Source organism: Eucalyptus grandis, chromosome 7 (assembly GCF_016545825.1).
Source record: "Eucalyptus grandis isolate ANBG69807.140 chromosome 7, ASM1654582v1, whole genome shotgun sequence".
Lineage (NCBI taxonomy): Eukaryota > Viridiplantae > Streptophyta > Magnoliopsida > Myrtales > Myrtaceae > Eucalyptus > Eucalyptus grandis.
In genome coordinates this window covers 23164771-23184333 of record NC_052618.1, presented here as the reverse complement: position 1 = coordinate 23184333, position 19563 = coordinate 23164771, and the positions used below count along the sequence as shown (strand labels likewise).

General features: G+C 38.6%; 2 protein-coding genes across 9 annotated transcripts; both read right to left on the bottom strand.

Moving 5' to 3' along the window:
• Positions 1-3512: 3512 nt before the first annotated feature.
• Positions 3513-7265, bottom strand: LOC104453080 (endo-1,4-beta-xylanase 5-like). Of its 4 annotated transcripts, none has more exons than XM_039318044.1 (8): positions 7036-7265; positions 6818-6922; positions 6545-6609; positions 6029-6251; positions 5657-5823; positions 5457-5555; positions 4572-5369; positions 3513-4047 (listed from the first exon to the last, which is right to left on the bottom strand). In XM_039318044.1, exons 2-8 carry the CDS (start codon positions 6888-6890, stop codon positions 3706-3708), a joined length of 1767 nt encoding a protein of 588 aa, XP_039173978.1. In that variant the 5' UTR covers positions 6891-6922; positions 7036-7265; the 3' UTR covers positions 3513-3705. The 4 variants fall into 4 exon arrangements, with proteins under 4 accessions (XP_039173978.1, XP_039173979.1, XP_010065892.2 ...); XM_039318045.1 differs by having other exon boundaries at positions 6545-6600; positions 7036-7263; XM_010067590.3 differs by lacking the exon at positions 7036-7265 and having other exon boundaries at positions 6818-7024.
• A 4710-nt stretch (positions 7266-11975) lies between these two features.
• LOC104453082 (endo-1,4-beta-xylanase 5-like) lies at positions 11976-15648 on the bottom strand. 5 transcript variants are annotated; one of them, XM_039318048.1, is made up of 8 exons: positions 15495-15648; positions 15277-15381; positions 15008-15072; positions 14492-14714; positions 14119-14285; positions 13907-14005; positions 13039-13836; positions 11976-12532 (listed from the first exon to the last, which is right to left on the bottom strand). In XM_039318048.1, exons 2-8 carry the CDS (start codon positions 15347-15349, stop codon positions 12191-12193), a joined length of 1767 nt encoding a protein of 588 aa, XP_039173982.1. In that variant the 5' UTR covers positions 15350-15381; positions 15495-15648; the 3' UTR covers positions 11976-12190. The 5 variants fall into 5 exon arrangements, with proteins under 5 accessions (XP_039173982.1, XP_039173983.1, XP_039173980.1 ...); XM_039318049.1 differs by having other exon boundaries at positions 15008-15063; XM_039318046.1 differs by having other exon boundaries at positions 15277-15566.
• Positions 15649-19563: the final 3915 nt, after the last annotated feature.

Sequence of the window (19563 nt, the reverse complement as noted above, 5' to 3'; positions counted from 1 at the left end):
CATAAAATTATAGCAAAGTAAATATTCACAACAATCAAAATGTCCTCTACAGTTTAGGTGATTTCTTATTTAGTGTGGATCTAGACCCTCGGTTTATCCTCTCATTTAAAAGAAAAAATGAGACATAAAATTGCAATTTTGATTGAATAGCAATATCAGTACAAGCAATTCTTCGGGTGCATAAGTTCATTGAAGAATTATGCATAAGAATATAAGAAAAATTAGAAGTGCATTACCAAAATTTGCACAAGAATTAGATATTTGTAATTAGGTAAAGCTCGCACGTGAATGTGCCCTGTGGCTCGCATATTGTTGGAATTATATTGGGAAATTATATATGCAAATAAGTTGGTTAAGGACTTTAGGATAAATACTTGACTTTTTATAATTTAGCTTTGAGGAGATATCTAGGGTGAAATTAATGGGACATGACCTAGATGTGGTCAAACTGTAAGTTTGACAACAATAAAAAACTTATACTATGAGTGGGTACCATTCCCTTTAAAATGTAGTTTATTGCATGTGATTTACGGTGGTTCCGAAACCAGTCTACCTTTCAAAAGTATGATATGCATTTTTCAAAAAATAGTAAATATATACATTGAGATACAAAATATGAAACTTTTGTAATGTGAGGTCTGCGAAGATGGGATTCTTATCCCACTTCATAGATTTCCCTTCTCTTAAACTGATTCACGTGTAACAAATTTACTCTAAATTAATTTTTTAATTATGAAAAACCCAAAACTGGTACATCTATGTTAAATTTATCCCAGCTGATCATAAAATCTCCAAACTAGTATATTTATGACAAATTTATCATAAACTAATTTATTCAACTGCCAAAAACCTTAAACTGGCATACTTGTGACAAATATACCCTCTGTTAAATTGGATTAATACCACAAAAAATTACAAAAAATTGTATAAATGTAACAAACGGAGAGTAAAATTGTAAATTGATACACTAGTTAACTGTCATATATCATTCAACTTTCTAATTTGACAGTAAAATTTTTCATAGGGTAAATTATCATAAGTGTACTAGTTTGGGGTAAATTTGTCAAAAGTGTACAAATTTGGGATTTTTGGTAGTTAAAAAATTAATTTGGGGTAAATTTGTTACACATGTACCAATTTGGGGCTTTTCAATGTATTAACCCCCCCTTTTTTTTATGGTAAGAGGTAATAAATATATAGGAGAAAGGCCAAATGTACAAAAGGTCATGGCATTGAAAACATACACTCAAGATGAGAGGACATAATGAGTGGACGGATGCCGAGATGTAAAAGCAACAACACAAGGCAACCAGGAAAAGGAAGCCAAGCTAACAAGAGACAAGCATGGCATGAACAACCGGCGACCAGAACACAAACTCCTCAAAGGAGGAGGGAGACCACCACTGCAAAAACAACCACCGCAGCTTAGAAGAAAACCCCTAGCAATGGCACGGCAGGGTTAGGGGTCCCCAGAGAAAATAATTGGGTCAAGGCCCCAACTCCGCCGCAACCTTCTGTTCCTGAAATTATCATTAACGTTCTTAAATGTGATAGCTTTATCTCTGACCACTTTGAACAAGTGGTTCTTCATAGCTAGAACAGTAAGAGGTTGGTCCCTAAAAATGATGCTATTCCTGTTCCCCCAAATAATGTGACATAATGCATCAAAAGAGAAGCAAGTGATGCACTTGTAGAAATCCTTACCCATCAAAAAAGTGGTGGCCCAACGGAGATTCTCCCTTCAAGACCTATTACACCAGGGCAAATTGCATCTAGCCTCCCAGAAGAAAGCAATACCGGCCATGACACGACATCCAAAAAACAGATGGTCCATGGAATCAAACAACTCATTGCAAAACACACAAGAACCAGTGTCAATTCTGCCATACGACAATAAGAGAGCTTGAGTGGGAACTCTGCTCTTAGCCATAATCCAGAGGTTTAACTGGTAACGAGGAGTGATTGCATTGTTCTAGATGAACACATGCCAAAAGACACGACTCCTCTTTTGCCTAATGGCCTCCCATGTCGATGCCATCGAGAACCGACCCATCGGGTCCTCCCTCCAGCAAAATTAGCCCTTTCTTCTATTGTCCTATTACAAATAAAAAAAACATATTGATTGATAAATAATTATGATATTTCCATACCCATTTTATTGATGGGTATAGAAACCTTGTTTCTTCTATTACCCATTATACCATCAACTTTGCCCAAACAAAATTGCTGTAAAAATTAAATAAAAAGTTTTAAATTCATTGGATAGCGGTCAATTCAATTCTAAACATTTTGATTTGCTCAATTCACTACTAAGACTTTTAACAATTTATCAATGTAGTCATTTCGACAAATTTTTGTTTGAAATCGCTAACCTAATGATCCAATTAACCTTAACTATCTTACGTGGCACAATCGGCATTAATATGGACAATTCTTGAATTTTTTTAAAGAATTTTCCATTTTTTTATCTTTATTTCCTATTTTCCCCTATTGGTCCCTGAGACCTAGGTGATGGCTGGTAACTCACCGGCCATAAGCGAGGGCTGCGACACCCTAGCCTCTTGCTAGATTTGAGTGAGGCGATGGCATTGTGAGCTTGTCTAGATCCAACGAGGCGAGCAGAACCAATTCCCTTGGGAACAGCCGGTTCCTGGCTCTTCTTGATTTTTTTGCACGTCTCTAATTGCAACCCTCGCTAGAGATCTCGATAAGGGCTTGCTTGTGATTGGCTAGGGTTGTTGGCCACTGACCAAGGCCTGTTGACCATGGTTGACCCTCACCCCACCATCATCGGCTCTTGGTGGGATAGCGGTAGCAAGGGCCTACGAGCTAGTTCGCTCTTTAAAAAAATTAATTAAATTAATACTTATATTAAAAATAAAATTTGGATCAAAATGACATCATTTTGGAGTTATCTTGCTTGTTTTAGCCACATTAGCGCCACGTAGGAGAGATGGAATAATAATAAAAAAAGTTAAGTCAGCATTTTCCTTAACCAAATTAAACAAACTTAATGGAATGATTTGAATGCACTAATTTAACAAATTTTAGGACTTGATTGCATATTCCGAAAGTTTTAAGATTTATTTATACTTTGATAATAAGTTTTAAGATTTCTAGTGAATATATCCCATTATATTTTTGTACCTCTACTTAATTTTTGAGTGATTTCAAATGCCAATTAAAAGCTTTTAATTGGTTAGACTAAATCTAAAGGTCAAAGCCAAAAAAAGAAAAAAAAGAAAAATCAACCTGTTCCTTGTTTTTTGGATTTGGGATTTTTACGTGATGCAGAGTATCTCGAAATCTTGCAAATTTAAAACATGTATGTTGTGCGAAAGGTCCATTCTCATGATCAGTTGCCGACAATACTCCGTCTACAATACCTAAGGACAAAAATGTACCATTTGCCATCCAGAGGATGAGATTTGTTAGCTTATTGGCCTTTTTTTTTTTATCGATTGGTATCATTGGCGGTGGGATCAGTACAAGATACAATATTACATTGCAGGAGCGCCCGAAAAATTACTAAACATTATTTACTTGGTATTTACATATGCAACGCATTTTTCGACCAAAAAAAAAAATGCCTGGCATTTAAGGGTCCTTATGTCTACTCTCTCTTATTAATCTTAACTTAGCAATTATCAATCAACAATCAAAGCACTATCCCTAGCTTCATAGGAGCTTGTAGCTGACAATTCATTATATGTGAAAATGGTAAATTTTCCTGAAGCTATCTCTGGTCACTTCAAATCTTGAAGTGGAAGAGGAATTTGAGATTGGATCGGTGATAGTGATCTCATACTCTCCATGAAGCAGTGTAGTGCTGAAGAACCCTTCCTCATCGGCGCGAGCCTCTAGGTCCTCGGATCTCCATTCCTGGATCAGCTTGTCCACGACATCCCCGGCCAGCGTGTTGTTGAAGTTCATGTCCGTGAGCGCCGTGGAGTTGAAGCCGGCGTACATGGGGCCGGCGAACATTATGATCCCTTCCACACCGGGATGGGAGTAAGCCTCCCTGAGCACATCTTCCAAGTACTGAGCCTGCAATGCCAGAAATCTTTTCATGGATTGTAGAGTGCCAATTTTTTTATATTTGCACTTTCATTCATTGAAAAAAAAAAAGTTGATGCGTGCAAAATCACGACTTAACCTTTTGACCATTGATCAATTGAGAATATAAATGTTTCATTTTGTTCAATTGAAGGTCTTAAAAAAAGCTCCACTCGCTTTTCAAGGTCTCCCTAGGTGGAATTCAGGCATCGGTTGCTATGCGTCATTTCCAATGTCTAAATTCCATCGACGGCAGACTCAAGACCCTATCATGGCCTCAAGTCTTCAATTGAGTAATGGCCAAAAGCTTTAAGTAATGTTTATACTCTTCTCCTATTGAAAAATTATCCAAATGTGCAAATATGAAATTGATAGAGTTCGAATGGGCCAAGGTAAGCGGGCCGGGCCAGCCGCAAAAAGAGAATCGCGCACCTGACCCAGCACATTTTGCCTTTCGGGCCCATCGGACTGGGCGAGCTGCCAAGGGCATGATCGCCTCTAAGATATGCCAATACCTGGTTAGCTCCTGGATCCACAGACACTTCTGTGAGCCAAATGGGCACACCAGTTGTGGCCAGAATGTCTAGGCTTGATCTCATGTATGCCAAGTTTGGCTGGCCAGTGCCGAAATGGCCTTGCACTCCTATCCCGGCCGGTATATCCTCATTCCCGGGGTACGAAAATATTTCCTGGAGCCTCTTCTTGTAGTTCCCCGGGCTTGCCTTCTCGTCCCCGCTGTACTCGATGGTGTTGTACTCGTTCAGGAACATTCTCGGGGTCGGATCGAGCTTGTATGCCGTTGAGTAATACATCGAGGAAGCATTTTCCCCGAGGTTGTCCTCGAAGAAGCTGAAGTGCATGTTCTCATTGACCACATCCCAGGCAATCAATTCTCCTGCGTATCGTGAGACAACTGAATTGATCCTCTTCTCCGCTGCTTTTCGCAGATCATCGGGGGCAAGGGTCTTGACCCAATCGGGCTGGTACTTCTGGTTGTCCCAGAAGACATTGTGGCCTCGGATCGAAATGTTATTATCTTGCGCAAACTTCAGCATTGCGTCGGCTATTGTGTAGTTCTCTTGGCCTTGTTTTGCCTCCGTGCTGTACCACTTCATTGCGTTGGTGAAAGTGGTGTATCTGAACCGCGACGTGAACCAGTTCTGGTAATCGGCGCTCTCAAGGATGTGGAAGTTCATGCCGCACCCGAATGGAAAGCCCGGTTTGGTCTGTTTGATGAGAACATTGGCTCCTCCGACCCCGAGTCCTCTTTCGTTCACAGAAGTTATCTGGAACCTCACTGTGCTTTTCCGTACCTGTGAGATCGAAGTTTGCGACGATCCTTTATGTTTTTCGAACTAACTTCATACAAACTTTTCGTATAAAAAAACTTTTCGTATTACCTTCTCTATGCTTTCTTCTTGGTGATTCCTCCATTGCTTCTTCGAGAACGGCTGCAACGCGACATTGTCGACCCATATCTCTGTCGAGATATTCTTGCTCTGTCACAACACAATCAGAATCAACATATGCCTAGCACTCGTGTCTTGCAACTTTTCAATGATTCAGAAGTAGATGTAATGGAAAGTTGAATGCCCTTCACCTCGAAAAGAACATCAGCTGTGCTCGAAGAATTCGCGGCGATGCCTCCTTTCAGCAAAGACCAGCACCCTTGCTCGGCCACAACACTGCCTCCACGGACAAACTCGCCATCTCCAGTTCGAAACGCCACCGATACCGTCTCGCTTCCTTGACTTACTTGTACCCAAGCTGCAAAGACACCAAAAATCATCCTAGCTCGGTCAACAATCGCGTTTTCACATTTCTTGATGTTGCAATTAGCAATTCTTCACAAATAAACAAAACTATACGAGTATATCCGGTGAACGGTGAACTGGCATATCACATAATTTACGGCGTCACATGAACAATTTCAACGTGTACTCTCTCTAGAAACAGCAGAGCGCATAATTACCAGAAAATGCGTAGAACATTCCCTTCTCGAGCTGGACTTTCTGAGAGAAACTGTCTGACGGGCGTTTCCTATCGCGAGCCACCATGAACCTGTTGTTGGTATGTGATATGCGCAATTCAGTTGCTCCTTGCCCAAACAAGGTCCATGCGGAAGTGCCGTGGATGAACTCTGGGTTCAGTATGACCCCACCTCCATACATAAGGCTCCCCGGCTCCGTCAAACACTGCTATAATTGAATACGTAAGACTCGGATTACATAATCTGCTTAGTGTCGTTCCTGGAAACTCCTAACTATTTCTTTTCAAGGCAACACAGAAATTGTGCCACTCAGCAAATCATTAGAGTAATTCATTCAACTAGTTCATTTTTTTGAGCAGCAATCTCGAGTTCTGATCGCCCAATTTTGAGGACAAATTCTTGAATTTGACTTAGCAGCAGTGCTCATGAAATATGAACTGATATTCACATGTTGACGTGCTCAGAAGTCGCAAATAGTGCGTAGGAATTTGATCTTGCCTGTGTTGTCGCCATTGAATCATAATAATCATCGAAGACAGTCTGTGTGATCTGCCCTGAAATGGCTTGAAAAGAAAGCATTAGCTTAACTGTCCATGTTACATTACAACTGCTAAACCAATTTCAGAGTCGACTTCATTGAAACAATCGAGAAAATTTATCAAAAAACACTTGGAGCAAGGGATGCCGAACTCAAGTAAAAATGCTCTTCCAAGGTCACTGATCAAGAGAAAATAATTCAAGAAGATATAAATAAACGAGAGAAATCGGTACCTGATCCTAAGGACAGCAATGCAAATGCGAGAGAAAGAAACAAGAACATGTTGAATCCTGGTGAACTTCTCATCGCTCCAGCAATTAGAGCAGTTCTAGAAAAGCCTGTAAGAATCATAATAATGTCAGAAGAGCAAAGGCCTCATGTGAATGCGAATAAGCATGCGACAGCCTGTCAACCAAGAAACAGGTATATCCTTGTTTCCTTAAATGGTGACCTGATGAAGCTGATCATCCTCGGTTTTTTACACGTCCGGTGACTATTTTCTCAAACCCACATATATAAATACTCAAACTGAGCAGTAGCCCAAAATTGGCATAGAAATTAGGTGGAAGGAGACAAATATAAGGCCCCCTTGCAACCATATTCTACAAGTGATGTGGAATACTTCAATACCCTCTTTTACATGGAATTGCAAATAAGGAGCTTGACACTGGGACTTAATTTGGTTCCGATAGATGTCAGACTGTCCAATCAAAAGCTTGCACAAAGTAGAACACATGAATACGAGATTTGTCCAAACTATATAGATAGGTGATATGTGATACTTCAGCAGATGTGTTAATCGAATGCGGGGGATAACGGTGTCCAAGTCACTGTTGAGATCAAATCATATGATGTGACGTGAATTCAAAGAACATTAAGAAAAGAGATAATGCATATGTATTAAGACCAGTACACTAAACAAGTATACTCGGAGTGATGCGACAAATGACGAGTTGGCATTGAAATACCTTGCCGATAGTCACCACCCAACAAAAGTCCGACTTATCACTCAACAAGTCTTAGCAGTTGGCATTGCTCTCAAGGAAATAAAGCCAAAAGAAAAAAGACACTTTTGTGAATTGGAAGCAAGCTTTTCCTTGCCTTTTACTGTTGGATTGCCAGTTCTGCTGTCTTGAAGGAATTCTTTCTTGGATGAGTATGTTGATTGCAATTTTTTGACTGTGACACCCCGTCAATGCCTATGTGCAACATAAATATTCTTTAAAAATAAAATTTAGATATATCTTATTTGGGAAATTATTATATGACCTATAAATATCATAGCGACAATCAATTATGCAGGACCATTTTATATTTTTCTTTGAAATTTCAGAAGAAGGGCAAATTGGGAATCCTAAAAGTACCATTGAAAATGTTGGAAAATTTTCCTTTTTGGACACAAAAAGAAAGTGGACTTCTGCTATATTTGTTACCATAATCTTTATGACGCTCATGCTCCGTATGCACATTATGGGGGTCTTTTTGTTGTGATCTGCTGACGGTAGGGCATATTGGAAAATCGAGGGGGAGTCGAGTTTGGGAAAAAAGTTAAACTTGTGGGGTCTATTCTGAAAAGCATTTTGAGTCACGAAGGTAAGGTTTGGAAAGACGCGTAAAATGAAATGGAAACTAGTGAAGGTACAAGATTTCACAAGCATGGTCCACAGAGTGATACTTGCTTTAATTTTAAGACGAGAAAGTTTTATTTTTCATCCATGTACTTTTGCGCCTAATCATATTAATGTACTTCAATTTATCTAATCAAATGTTTCTACTTTCACAAGGATTTTGATCATGTTACTCCTACACCAATTTGATAAAATTCAAGTGACGTCGTGGTTTTCAGACGATGCAGAAGTATAATGCAATCCAAATATGCGATCGTGGGTGGAAAAATGTAGTCGATGTAGACAACTTCGGAGTATGATGTGGAAAAAATCTAACCAATATGGCTGCCAACGTGGCTGTTTACATTATAAAAAATTGTATCCAAATTGTACAATGATGTCACCTGACGATCTATGTCAATTGAATTTGGCTGGATTTGCCGTCAGAATGTCCTAATTAGAAAGTTTGTGAATATAGAAGGACTTAATTAGACAAACTAAAAATTCAGACATTTGATTAGAAAATACATAAAAGCATCTAGATAGAAAGTAGAATATTCTCTCTTTTCCATATTTATATTCATCCCATCAATGGGAAATTGTTGCTGTACAATATTCCCTGCAAAAATGCTTAAAGGTCGACTCCTCATGAATAGATCTTTTTCATTTTACAATTTAAGTTGTGTGGATGGACTTAGGGCGAATGCTTGTGGGACTTTAATGGCCCCAAAGTGATCCTTCAAGTCAGGATTATGTAGGATCGTGTTCCTTGTTTGAGTTACACTTGGCAATGGTTGGCGTGCACTTAAACATGGGGTTAGGGGCGTAAAAATTGAACTGAACTGAACCGAAAAATTCGGTTTTCATTCGGTTCAGTTCTTATTAAAAACCGAAATTTTTTCCTTTTTTCCACATTTTTATTCATCCCATCAATCGGAGATTGATGCTATGGAACATTCCCTGTAAAAACAATTCCCACAAGAAACGCTTTTGAAGAACAAATCCAAAAAATTATGGATTTCTAGTCCAACTCCAATACATCCAATCTTACCTAGCCTGATCCCAAGCAATTCTTTTGAAGAGTAATAATCGTTCCCTGGAATTGTAAATGCTTGGAGGCCATGCTCATGCATAGATCATTTTCATTTTCACAATTTAAGTTGCGCGGAGGGACTTAGGGCATGTGCCTGTGGACTTTAATTGGCCCCAAGATGGTCCTTCGAGTCAGGATGTAGATCCTGTTTCTTGTTTTACACATTGGCAATGGTTTTTTCTTTTTCTTTTTTTGAACTCGAGACATTGGCAATGGGTGGCGTGCACTTAAACATGGAGTACAGCAAAGAGGGTTCCACTTAAAAAGAGGGGGAAAAGCATAGATATGAGGGGATCGTTGTAGGTATTCATAGGCAGAATTATCTAATCAGTCATAAATTTTGTAATTAGGTAAAACTCGCACATGCGTTTGCCCTATGGCTTGCGTATTGTTGGGATTATATTGGGAAATCATATATGCAAATAAGTTGGTTAAGGACTTTAGGATAAATAATTGACTTTTTATAATTTGGCTTTGAGGAGATATCTAGGGCGAAATTAATGGGACATGACCTAGATGTGGTCAAACTGTAAGTTTGACAACAATAAAAAAACTTATACTATGAGTGGGTACCGTCCCCTTTAAAATGTTGTTTATTGCATGTGAGGTGGTTCCAAAACCAGTCTACTTTTCAAAAGTATGATATGCATTTAAAAAAAAAAATAGTAAGTATATACATTGAGATACAAAATATGAAACTTTTGTAATGTGAGGTCTGCGAAGATGGTATTCTTATCCCACTTTGTAGATTTCCCTTCTCTTTAGTGTAGTTACCCAATGTAACGCTGTCCTGAAATTATTCAACATCCAGATTAGATATTTTAAACCCCAAGGTCTATCAATAGGTTATGCGGTAAAAGAGGTAAGAATGAAATGACCATCACCTGCAAATGGATACTGTAGAATAGGAATAGAAGGGCTATTGCACGTTTTGGTTTGCAGAATGGAATAACTATGTTTTTATATATATATATTTTTTTTTTTTGGTATTCCTAGAGTTATACCAGAAACAAGTTAGGAATGTGAAAGATATTACCCATTGTACCCTATGATGAGATACAATCATACCCTCGTTTATTCTATTGTCATATTACAAATAAAAAAACATACTGATTGATAAATAATTATGATATTTTCATACCCATTTTATCGATAGGTATATAAAACCTTGTTTCTTCTATAATCCATTGTACCCTATGATGAGATACAATCATACCCTCGTTTATTCTATTGTCATATTACAAATAAAAAAACATACTGATTGATAAATAATTATGATATTTTCATACCCATTTTATCGATAGGTATATAAAACCTTGTTTCTTCTATAATCCATTATACCATCAACTTTGCCCGGACAAAATTGCTGTAAAAAATTATATAAAAAGTTTTTAATCTATTGGATAGTGGTGAATTCAATTTCAAACATTTTGATTTGTCCAATTCACTCATAAACCTTTTAACAATTTACCAATGTAGTATTTTCGGCAAATTTTGATCAGAAATCACTAATGTAGTGGTCCAATCATCATTGACTATCTTCTGTTGCGCAATTGGCATTGATGTGAAAAATTCTTGATTTTTAAAAAGAATTTTCCATTATTCTTTATCTTTAATTCCTATTCCTCCCCCCCCCCCACGCTAGTCCTTGAGACCTTTGTGATGGCCGGTAACTCATTAGCCACAAGCGAGGGCTGCGACACCTAGCCTCTTGCTAGATTTGAGTGAGGTGACGACGTTGTGTGCTTGTTTAGATCCAGTGAGGCGAACTGAACCAATTCCCTTGGGAACCACCGGTTTTGGTCCAATTTAGTCTGGTTTCGAGTTGTTCTTAGTTCTTTTCACATCCCTAGTTGCGACCCTCACCCGAGATCTCGATGAGGGCTCGCTTGTGATTGGCTAGGGTCGTTGGCCATTGGCTGAGGCCTATTGACCACGGTTGACCCTCACCCCACCATCGTCGGCTCTTGGTGGGACAATGGCAGTGAGGGCTTGCCGGCTGGTTCGCTCTTTTTTTTTTTAATTTAATTAATATTTGTATTAAAAATTAAATTTGGACCAAAATGACATCGTTTTGGAGTTATATTGCTTGTTTTAGCCACATTAGCGCCATGTAGGAGAGATAAAATAATAATAAAAAAGCCACGTTAGCATTTTCCGTTAACCAAATTGGACGGAGTTAATGTTATGACTTGATTGCACAAATTTGACAAGTTTTAAGATTTAATTGCACATTTTAAAAGTTTTAGGATTCAATTATACTTTTGTAACAAATTTTAAAATTTCTAGTGAATATATCCCATTGAATTTTTGTACCCCTACTTAATTTTTGAGTGATTTTAAATGCCAATTAAAATCTTTTAGTTGGTTAGACTAAATACATATCTAAAAGTTAAAGCCCAAAAAAAAAAAAAAATCTTTCGACTTGTTCCTTTTTTTTTTTTTTTTTTTTTTTGGATTTGGGATTTTTACGTGATGTAGAGTATCTCGAAATCTGGCAAATTAAAACGTGTATGTCGTTCGAAATGTCCATTCTCATGATCAATTGTCGACAATACTCCATCTACCTAAGGACAAAAATGTACCATTTGCCGTCTAGAGGATGAGATTTGTTAGCTTATTGGACTTTTTTATCGATTGGTATCATTAGCGGTGGGATTGGTACATGATATGATATTACATTGCAGAAGCTTTCGAGAAATGACTAAATATTATTTACTTGGTATTGACATGATCTTCCTCAGGTTATAAGTACATATGCAATGCATTTTTTGACCAAAAAATAAAATGCTTGGCATTTAAAGGTCCTTATATCTACCCTCTCTGATTAATCTTAACTTAGCAACTATCAATCAACAATAAAAGCACTATCCCTAGCTCCATAGGAGCTTGTAGCTGACAATTCATTATATGTGAAAATGGTAAATTTTCCTAAAGCTATCTCTGGTCACTTCAAATCTTGAAGTGGAAGAGGAATTTGAAATTGGATCGGTGATAGAGATCTCATACTCTCCATGGAGCAGTGTAGTGCTGAGGAACCCTTCCTCATCGGCGCGAGCCTCCAGGTCCTTGGATCTCCATTCCTGGATCAGCTTGTCCACAACGTCCCCGGCCAGAGTGTTGTTGAAGTTCTTGTCCGCGAGCGCCATGGAATTGTAGCCAGCGTACACGGGGCCGGCGAACATTATGATCCCTTCCACCCCGGGATGGGAGTAAGCCTCCCTGAGCACCTCCTCCAAGTTCTGAGCCTGCAATGACAGAAATCCCTTTATGGATTGTAGAGTGCCAATTTTTTTCATATTTGCGCGGAGATAAGTGCAAAATCACGACTTAACCTTTTGGCTGTTGGTCAATTTAGAATATAAAGGTTTTATTTTGGTCAATTGAAGGTTTTAAAAAAAGCCCCACTCGCTTCTCCAAGTCCCTGTCAATGGAATTCAGGCATCGGCTGCCACGTGTCATTTCCAATGTCTGAATTTCACCGGACGGCGAGTTCGAGACCTTATCGTGGCCTCAAGTCTTCAATTGACCAATAGCCAAAAGCTTTAAGTCGTGTTTCTGCTCCTCCTATTGAAAAATGATCGAAGTGTGCAAATCTGAAATTGATAGGGTTCGAATGGGCCAAGGTGAGCTGGCCGGGCCAGCCGCAAAAAGAGAATCGCTCGCCTGACCTGGCCCATTTTGCCCTTCCGGCCCACCGGACCGGGTGAACTGCCCAGGGCATGATCACCTCTTGTCTAAGATATGCCGATACCTGGTTAGCTCCTGGATCCACAAACACCTCTGTGAGCCAAATGGGCACACCAGTTGTGGCCAGAATGTCTAGGCTTGATCTCATGTAAGCCAAGTTTGGCTGGCCGGTGCCGAAATGGCCTTGCACTCCTATCCCGGCCGGTATATCCTCATTCCCAGGGTACGAAAATATCTCCTGGAGCCTCTTCTTGTAGTTCCCCGGGCTCGCCTTCTCTTCTCCGCTGTACTCGATGGTGTTGTACTCGTTCAGGAACATTCTTGGAGTCGGATCGAGCTTGTATGCCATCGAGTAATACATCGAGGAAGCATTTTCGCCGAGGTTGTCCTCGAAGAAGCTGAAGTGCAGGTTCTCATTGACCACATCCCAGGCAATCAGTTCTCCTGCGTATCGCGAGACAACTGAATTGATCCTCTTCTCCGCTGCTTTTCGCAGATCATCGGGGGCAAGGGTCTTGACCCAATCGGGCTGGTACTTCTGGTTGTCCCAGAAGATGTTGTGGCCTCGGATCGAAATGTTATTATCTTGCGCAAACTTCAGCATTGCGTCGGCTATTGTGTAGTTCTCTTGGCCTTGTTTTGCCTCCGTGCTGTACCACTTCATTGCATTGGTGAAAGTGGTGTATCTGAATCGCGACGCGAACCAGTTCTGGTAATCGGCGCTCTCAAGGATGTGGAAGTTCATGCCGCACCCGAATGGAAAGCCCGGTTTGGTCTGTTTGATGAGAACATTGGCTCCTCCGACCCCGAGTCCTCTTTCGTTCACAGAAGTTATCTGGAACCTCACTGTGCTCTTCCGTACCTGCGAGATCGAAGTTCGCGACGGTCCTTTATGTTTTTCGAACTAACTTCATACAAACTTTTCGTATTACCTTCTCTATGCTTTCTTCTTGGTGATTCCTCCATTGCTTCTTCAAGAACGGCTGCAACGCGACATTGTCGACCCATAGCTCCGTCGAGATATTCTTGCTCTGTCACAACAAAATCAGAATCAACATATGCCTGGAATTATTAGCACTCATGTGTCTTGCAACTTTTCAATGATTCAGAAGTAGATTGTAATGGAAAGTTGGATGCCCTTCACCTCGAAAAGAACATCAGCTGGGCTGGAAGAATTTGCAGCGATGCCTCCTTTCAGCAAAGACCAGCACCCTTGCTCGGCCACGACACTGCCTCCACGGACAAACTCACCATCTCCAGTTCGAAACGCCACCCATACCGTCTCGCTTCCTCGACTTACTTGTACCCAAGCTGCAAAGACAGCAACAAATCATCCTAGCTCGGTCAACAATCGCGTTTTCACATTTCTTGATGTTGCAATTAGCAATTCTTCACAAATAAACAAAACTATACGGCTATATCCGGTGAACGGTGAACTGGCATATCACATTATTTACCGCTTCACATGAACAATTTCAACGTGTACTCTCTCTAGAAACAGCAGAGCGCATAATTACCGGAAAATGCGTAGAACATTCCCTTCTCGAGCTGGACTTTCTGAGAGAAACTGTCTGACGGGCATTTCCTATCGCGAGCCACCATGAACCTGTTGTTGGTGTGCGATATGCGCGATTCAGTTGCTCCTTGCCCAAACACAGTCCATGCGGAAGTGCCGTGGATGAACTCTGGGTTCAGTATGACCCCACCTCCATACATAAGGCTCCCTGGCTCCGCCAAACACTGCTATAATTGAATATGTAAGACTCGGATTACATAATCTGCTTAGTGTCGTTCCTGGAAACTCCTAACTATTTCTTTTCAAGGCAACGAAGAAATTGTTCCACTCAGCAAATCATTAGAGTCATTCATTCAACTAGTTCGTTTTTTCAAGTGGCAATCTTGAGTTCTGATCGCTCAATTCCGAGGCGAAATTCTTGAATTTGACTAAGCGGCAGTGCTTATGAAATATGAACTGATATTCACATGTCAACGTGCTCAGAAGTCGCAAATAGTGCGTAGGAATTTGATCTTGCCTGTGTCGTCGCCATCGAATCATAATAATCGTCGAAGACAGTCTGCATGATTTGCCCTGAAATGGCTTGACAAAGAAAGCATTAGCTTTAGTCCATGTTACATTGCATCTGGTAAACCAATTTCACAGTCGACTTCATTGAAACAATCGAGAAAATTTATCAAACACTTGGAGCAAGGGATGCTGAACTCAAGCAAAAATGCTCTTCCAAGGTCAATGATCAAGCGAAAATAATGCAAGAAGATATAAATAAACGAGAGAAATCGGTACCTGATCCTAAGGACAACAATGCAAATGCGAGAGAAAGAAACAAGAACGTGTTGAATCCTGGTGAACTCCTCATCGCTCCAGCAATTAGAGCAGTCTTAGAAAAGCCTGTAAGAATCATAATCACGTCAGAAAAGCAAAGGTCTCATGTGAATGCGAATAAGCGTGCAACAGCCTGTCAACCAAGAAACAGGTATATCCTCGTTTCCTTAAATGGCGACCTGATGAAGCTGATCATCCTCGGTTTTTTACATGTCCCGTGACTCTTTTCTCAAACCCACATATATATATACTCAAACTGAGCAGTAGCCCAAAATTGGCATAGAAATTAGGTGGGAGGTGACTGTACAAATATAAGGCCTCCTTGAAACCATATTGTACAAGTGATGTGAAATACTTTAATATCCTCTTTCGCACGGAATTGATGAACAAGGAGCCTGACACTGGGACTAAGTTTGGTTCTGACAGATGTCGGACTGTCCAATCAAAAGCTTGCACAAAGTAGAACACATGAATACAAGATTTGTCCAAACTACATAGATAGGTGATGTGTGATACTTCAGCAGATGTGTTAACTGAATGCAGGGGATAACAGTGTCTAAGTTGCTGTTGAGATCAAATCATATGATGTGACATGAATTCGAAAAGCATTAAGAGAAGAGGTAATGCATATGTATGAAGACTAGTACACTAAACAAGTATACTCGGAGTGATGCGACAAATTGTGAGTTGGCATTGAAATACCTTGTCGATATTCACCACCCAACAAAAGTCCGACTTATCCCTTAACAAGTCTTATCAGTTAGCATTGCTCTCAAGGAAATAAAGCCAAAAGAAAAAGACACTTTTGTGAATTGCAAGCAAGCTTTTCCTTGCCTTTTACAGTTGGATTGCCAGTTCTGCTGTCTTGAAGGAGTTCCTTCTTGGATGAATATGTTGATTGCAATTTTTTGACTGTGACACCCCGTCAATGCCTATGTGCAACATAAATATTCTTTAAAAATAATTTTAGATATATCTTATTTGGGAAATTATTATATGATCTATAAATATCATATTGACAATCAATTATGAGGGATCCATTTTATATTTTTCTTTGAAATTTCAGAAGAAGGGTAAATTGGGAATCCTAAAAGTACCATTGAAAATGTTGGAAAATTTTCTTTTTTTGACACAAAAAGAAAGTGGACTTCTGCTATATTTGTCACCATAATCTTTATGACGCTCATGCTCCGTATGCACATTATGGGGGTCTTCTTGTTGTGATCTGCTGACGGTAGGGCATATTGGAAAATCGAGGGGGAGTCGAGTTCGGGAAAAAGTTAAACTTGTGGGGTCTATTCTGAAATGCATTTTGAGTCAGAAGGTAAGTTTTGGAAAGACGCGTTAAATGAAATGGAAACTAGTGAAGGTACAAGATTTTGCAAGCATGATCGACAAAGTGATACTTGATTTCATTTTAAGATAAGAAAGTTTTATTTTTCATCCATGTACTTTTGTGCCTAATTATATTAATGTACTTCAATTTTTCTAATCAAATGTTTCTACTTTCACAAGGATTTTGATCATGTCACTCCTACACCAATTTGATAAAATTCAATCGACGTCGTGGTTTTCGGACGATGCAGAAATATAAGGCAATCAAAATATGTGATCATGGGTGGAAAAATGTAGTCGATGTAGACAACTTTGGAGTATGATGTGGAAAAAATCTAACCAATATGGTTGCCGTGGCTGTTTACATTATAAAAATTTGTATCCAAATTGTAAAATGACGTGGCCCGATTATCTATGCCAATTGAATTTGGCCGGATTTGCCATCAAAATGGCCTAATTAGAAAGTTTGTGAATATAGAAGGACTTAATTGGACAAACTAAAAGTTAAGACATTTGATTAGAAAATACATAAAAGCATCTAGATAGAAAGCAGAATATTCTCTCTTTTCCATATTTATATTCATCCCGTCAATGGGAAATTGTTGCTATACAACATTCCCTGCAAAAATGTTTGGAGGTCGACTCCTCATGAATATATCATTTTCATTTTACAATTTAAGTTGCGTGGATGGACTTAGGGCATATGCTTGTGGGACTTTAATGGCCCCAAAATGATCCTTTAAGTCAGGATTATGTAGGATCGTGTTCCTTGTTTGAGTTACACCTGGCAATTGTTGGCGCGCACTTAAACATGGGGTACGACAAAGAGTGTTCCGGAACCTCGAAGGGAGGGGTGAAAAAGCCATGGATCAGAGAGGATCGGTGTAGACATAGGTGAAATTATTTAATCAGTTATAAACTTATTATATGAATGTTAATGCAATCAGAGACTTTCTAATTTTATCAATTGAGTCTCATTCTTTTAAGTGAAATTACAATATATTTCTTTCAATAAATTTTCGTTGAAAGTTGCTGATGTGTTGATGTGCAACATATGACGGCTTATGACTGGATCGCCATGTTAGTGATTTTGACAACAACTGATTGGAAAGAGTACCTTTTGCATAAAAGTTTAGATCTTAATTGATAAAATTACATTGGTACAATATATCCAGGATTAATCGGGGAATTTTCCCGAGATAATGTATATGCATACTAATGATCGAAATGGACTAATCATAACGGTTCAGAGGGAGTGAATCAATTGCCGAGTGAGATTTCTACAGATTTTCCCTACAAGCATTGGACGTTGTGCTCAAAGTAATGTCGAAGTTGGGTGCTCGTGCAGAAATATCTTCTTCTTTTTACTGAAAATGAAGAGATCAAGAGAGAAAAAGAAGTAATAAATCCGGGTATACAGTGGTTTGGCCTTTCCATTTGGCCTACTCCACTCCCCTAACTCCATAGCCTCTCCTTCTACGGAGGACTACAATGAAACCCTACTTCATCGCAGGGATAAAGAAGAAACTTTGTACTTCATCAATCTATCCCTACAACTATTTTGAGCCATACTTGAAGAGATTTCCAACTCAATTTGATTGTTGGAGCCATTGATCGGTCGATTAGTAATAGTCTGTTTGATAACATTTCTATTTTTTTGTTTTTTTTTTAGTTTTTTTATTCTTCGAAACAGAAAAAAAAAACACACACACACAAAAATCTGTTTGTGCATGTCAATTAATATTTCTATGCATTGAAATAAATCAATGGCCAATGAATAGATTTGGAATGGAAACAAAAAGTAAAAAAAACTTACTTTCTTATTATAGGAACCAAAAAAAGAGATAATATCATTTTAGAGAAATAAACTCAACATAACTTTATGCTCATCTTTACACAATCAACTTAAGGTTTGGGTGAGACTTACATCCAAACTTGGTCTCTTGACCCGATTCGAGTCCCCATATTTCAAAATAAAAAATAAAAAAATCATGAGTTTAGAAATTAGATTTTGACTAGTTTTACTTTAGTGTTAATTCTAGTCTATAATTAATTTAGCTTAAAAAATTGTGAAAATATTTTGATGAAAATTAGTTTCAAAATTGAATAATCTCATAGGGCTTTACCATATAGATCTTTGAATGCCTTTTTTTCTTTTTTTTTTCTTTTTTTGGGGCAATGCTAGGTCACTATAGCTTGGTGACTTGATTGAGAGAATACGTCTTCTTCTCCTAAGATTTTACTGGAGACGTCCTTTAAGATAATCTACAATTCTGTGTTAATAGAAAATTAATTGGCTCTGAACAAGTCTTTTGTATTACCATTTGTCTTGTGTTCATACTAGTTGAATAAATATGCGTTCCTTGGATTTCTCATGTCATTTACTTGAAGGTTTCATGAATATGTGCAAATAAATGCACCAACTTTATGATTGCCTCCATCTGCAGTTGTTTTGTCTTTACCCATTCCACTAGATAATGTTTGCTCTTCTTCTTGTACTTAAAAAAGCTCAAAAGGTTTATGCTCTTATTTTTTATAATGCCCAAAGATTTACTGTTAACCTCCCCATATTATGAGTTATAAACTAATGGAACTCTTCGTTAGCAATTCTACCCATCCATCTTTGACTAACTATTATGTTGGATTTTCCGAGGCCATCTTAAAATATCTTGATAAGTTAAGTCCTTACAAGAGTCCAATTTATCCAAACATGAATTTATTAAGTCTTCACTAATATTTTTATAATTAATTAAAAATATCGAGAATAGAAATTTTAGGGTCGTACCAAACACATTTATGTTTCTTTTTTCTACTTTGAGAATAATTTTTTTTTTTATAGTTGCCAAAAATGTTCTTCTTCTTAGAAACTCATTTGAGGAATAGAAATGAAAAAAAAAAATTCTAAACAAAAAT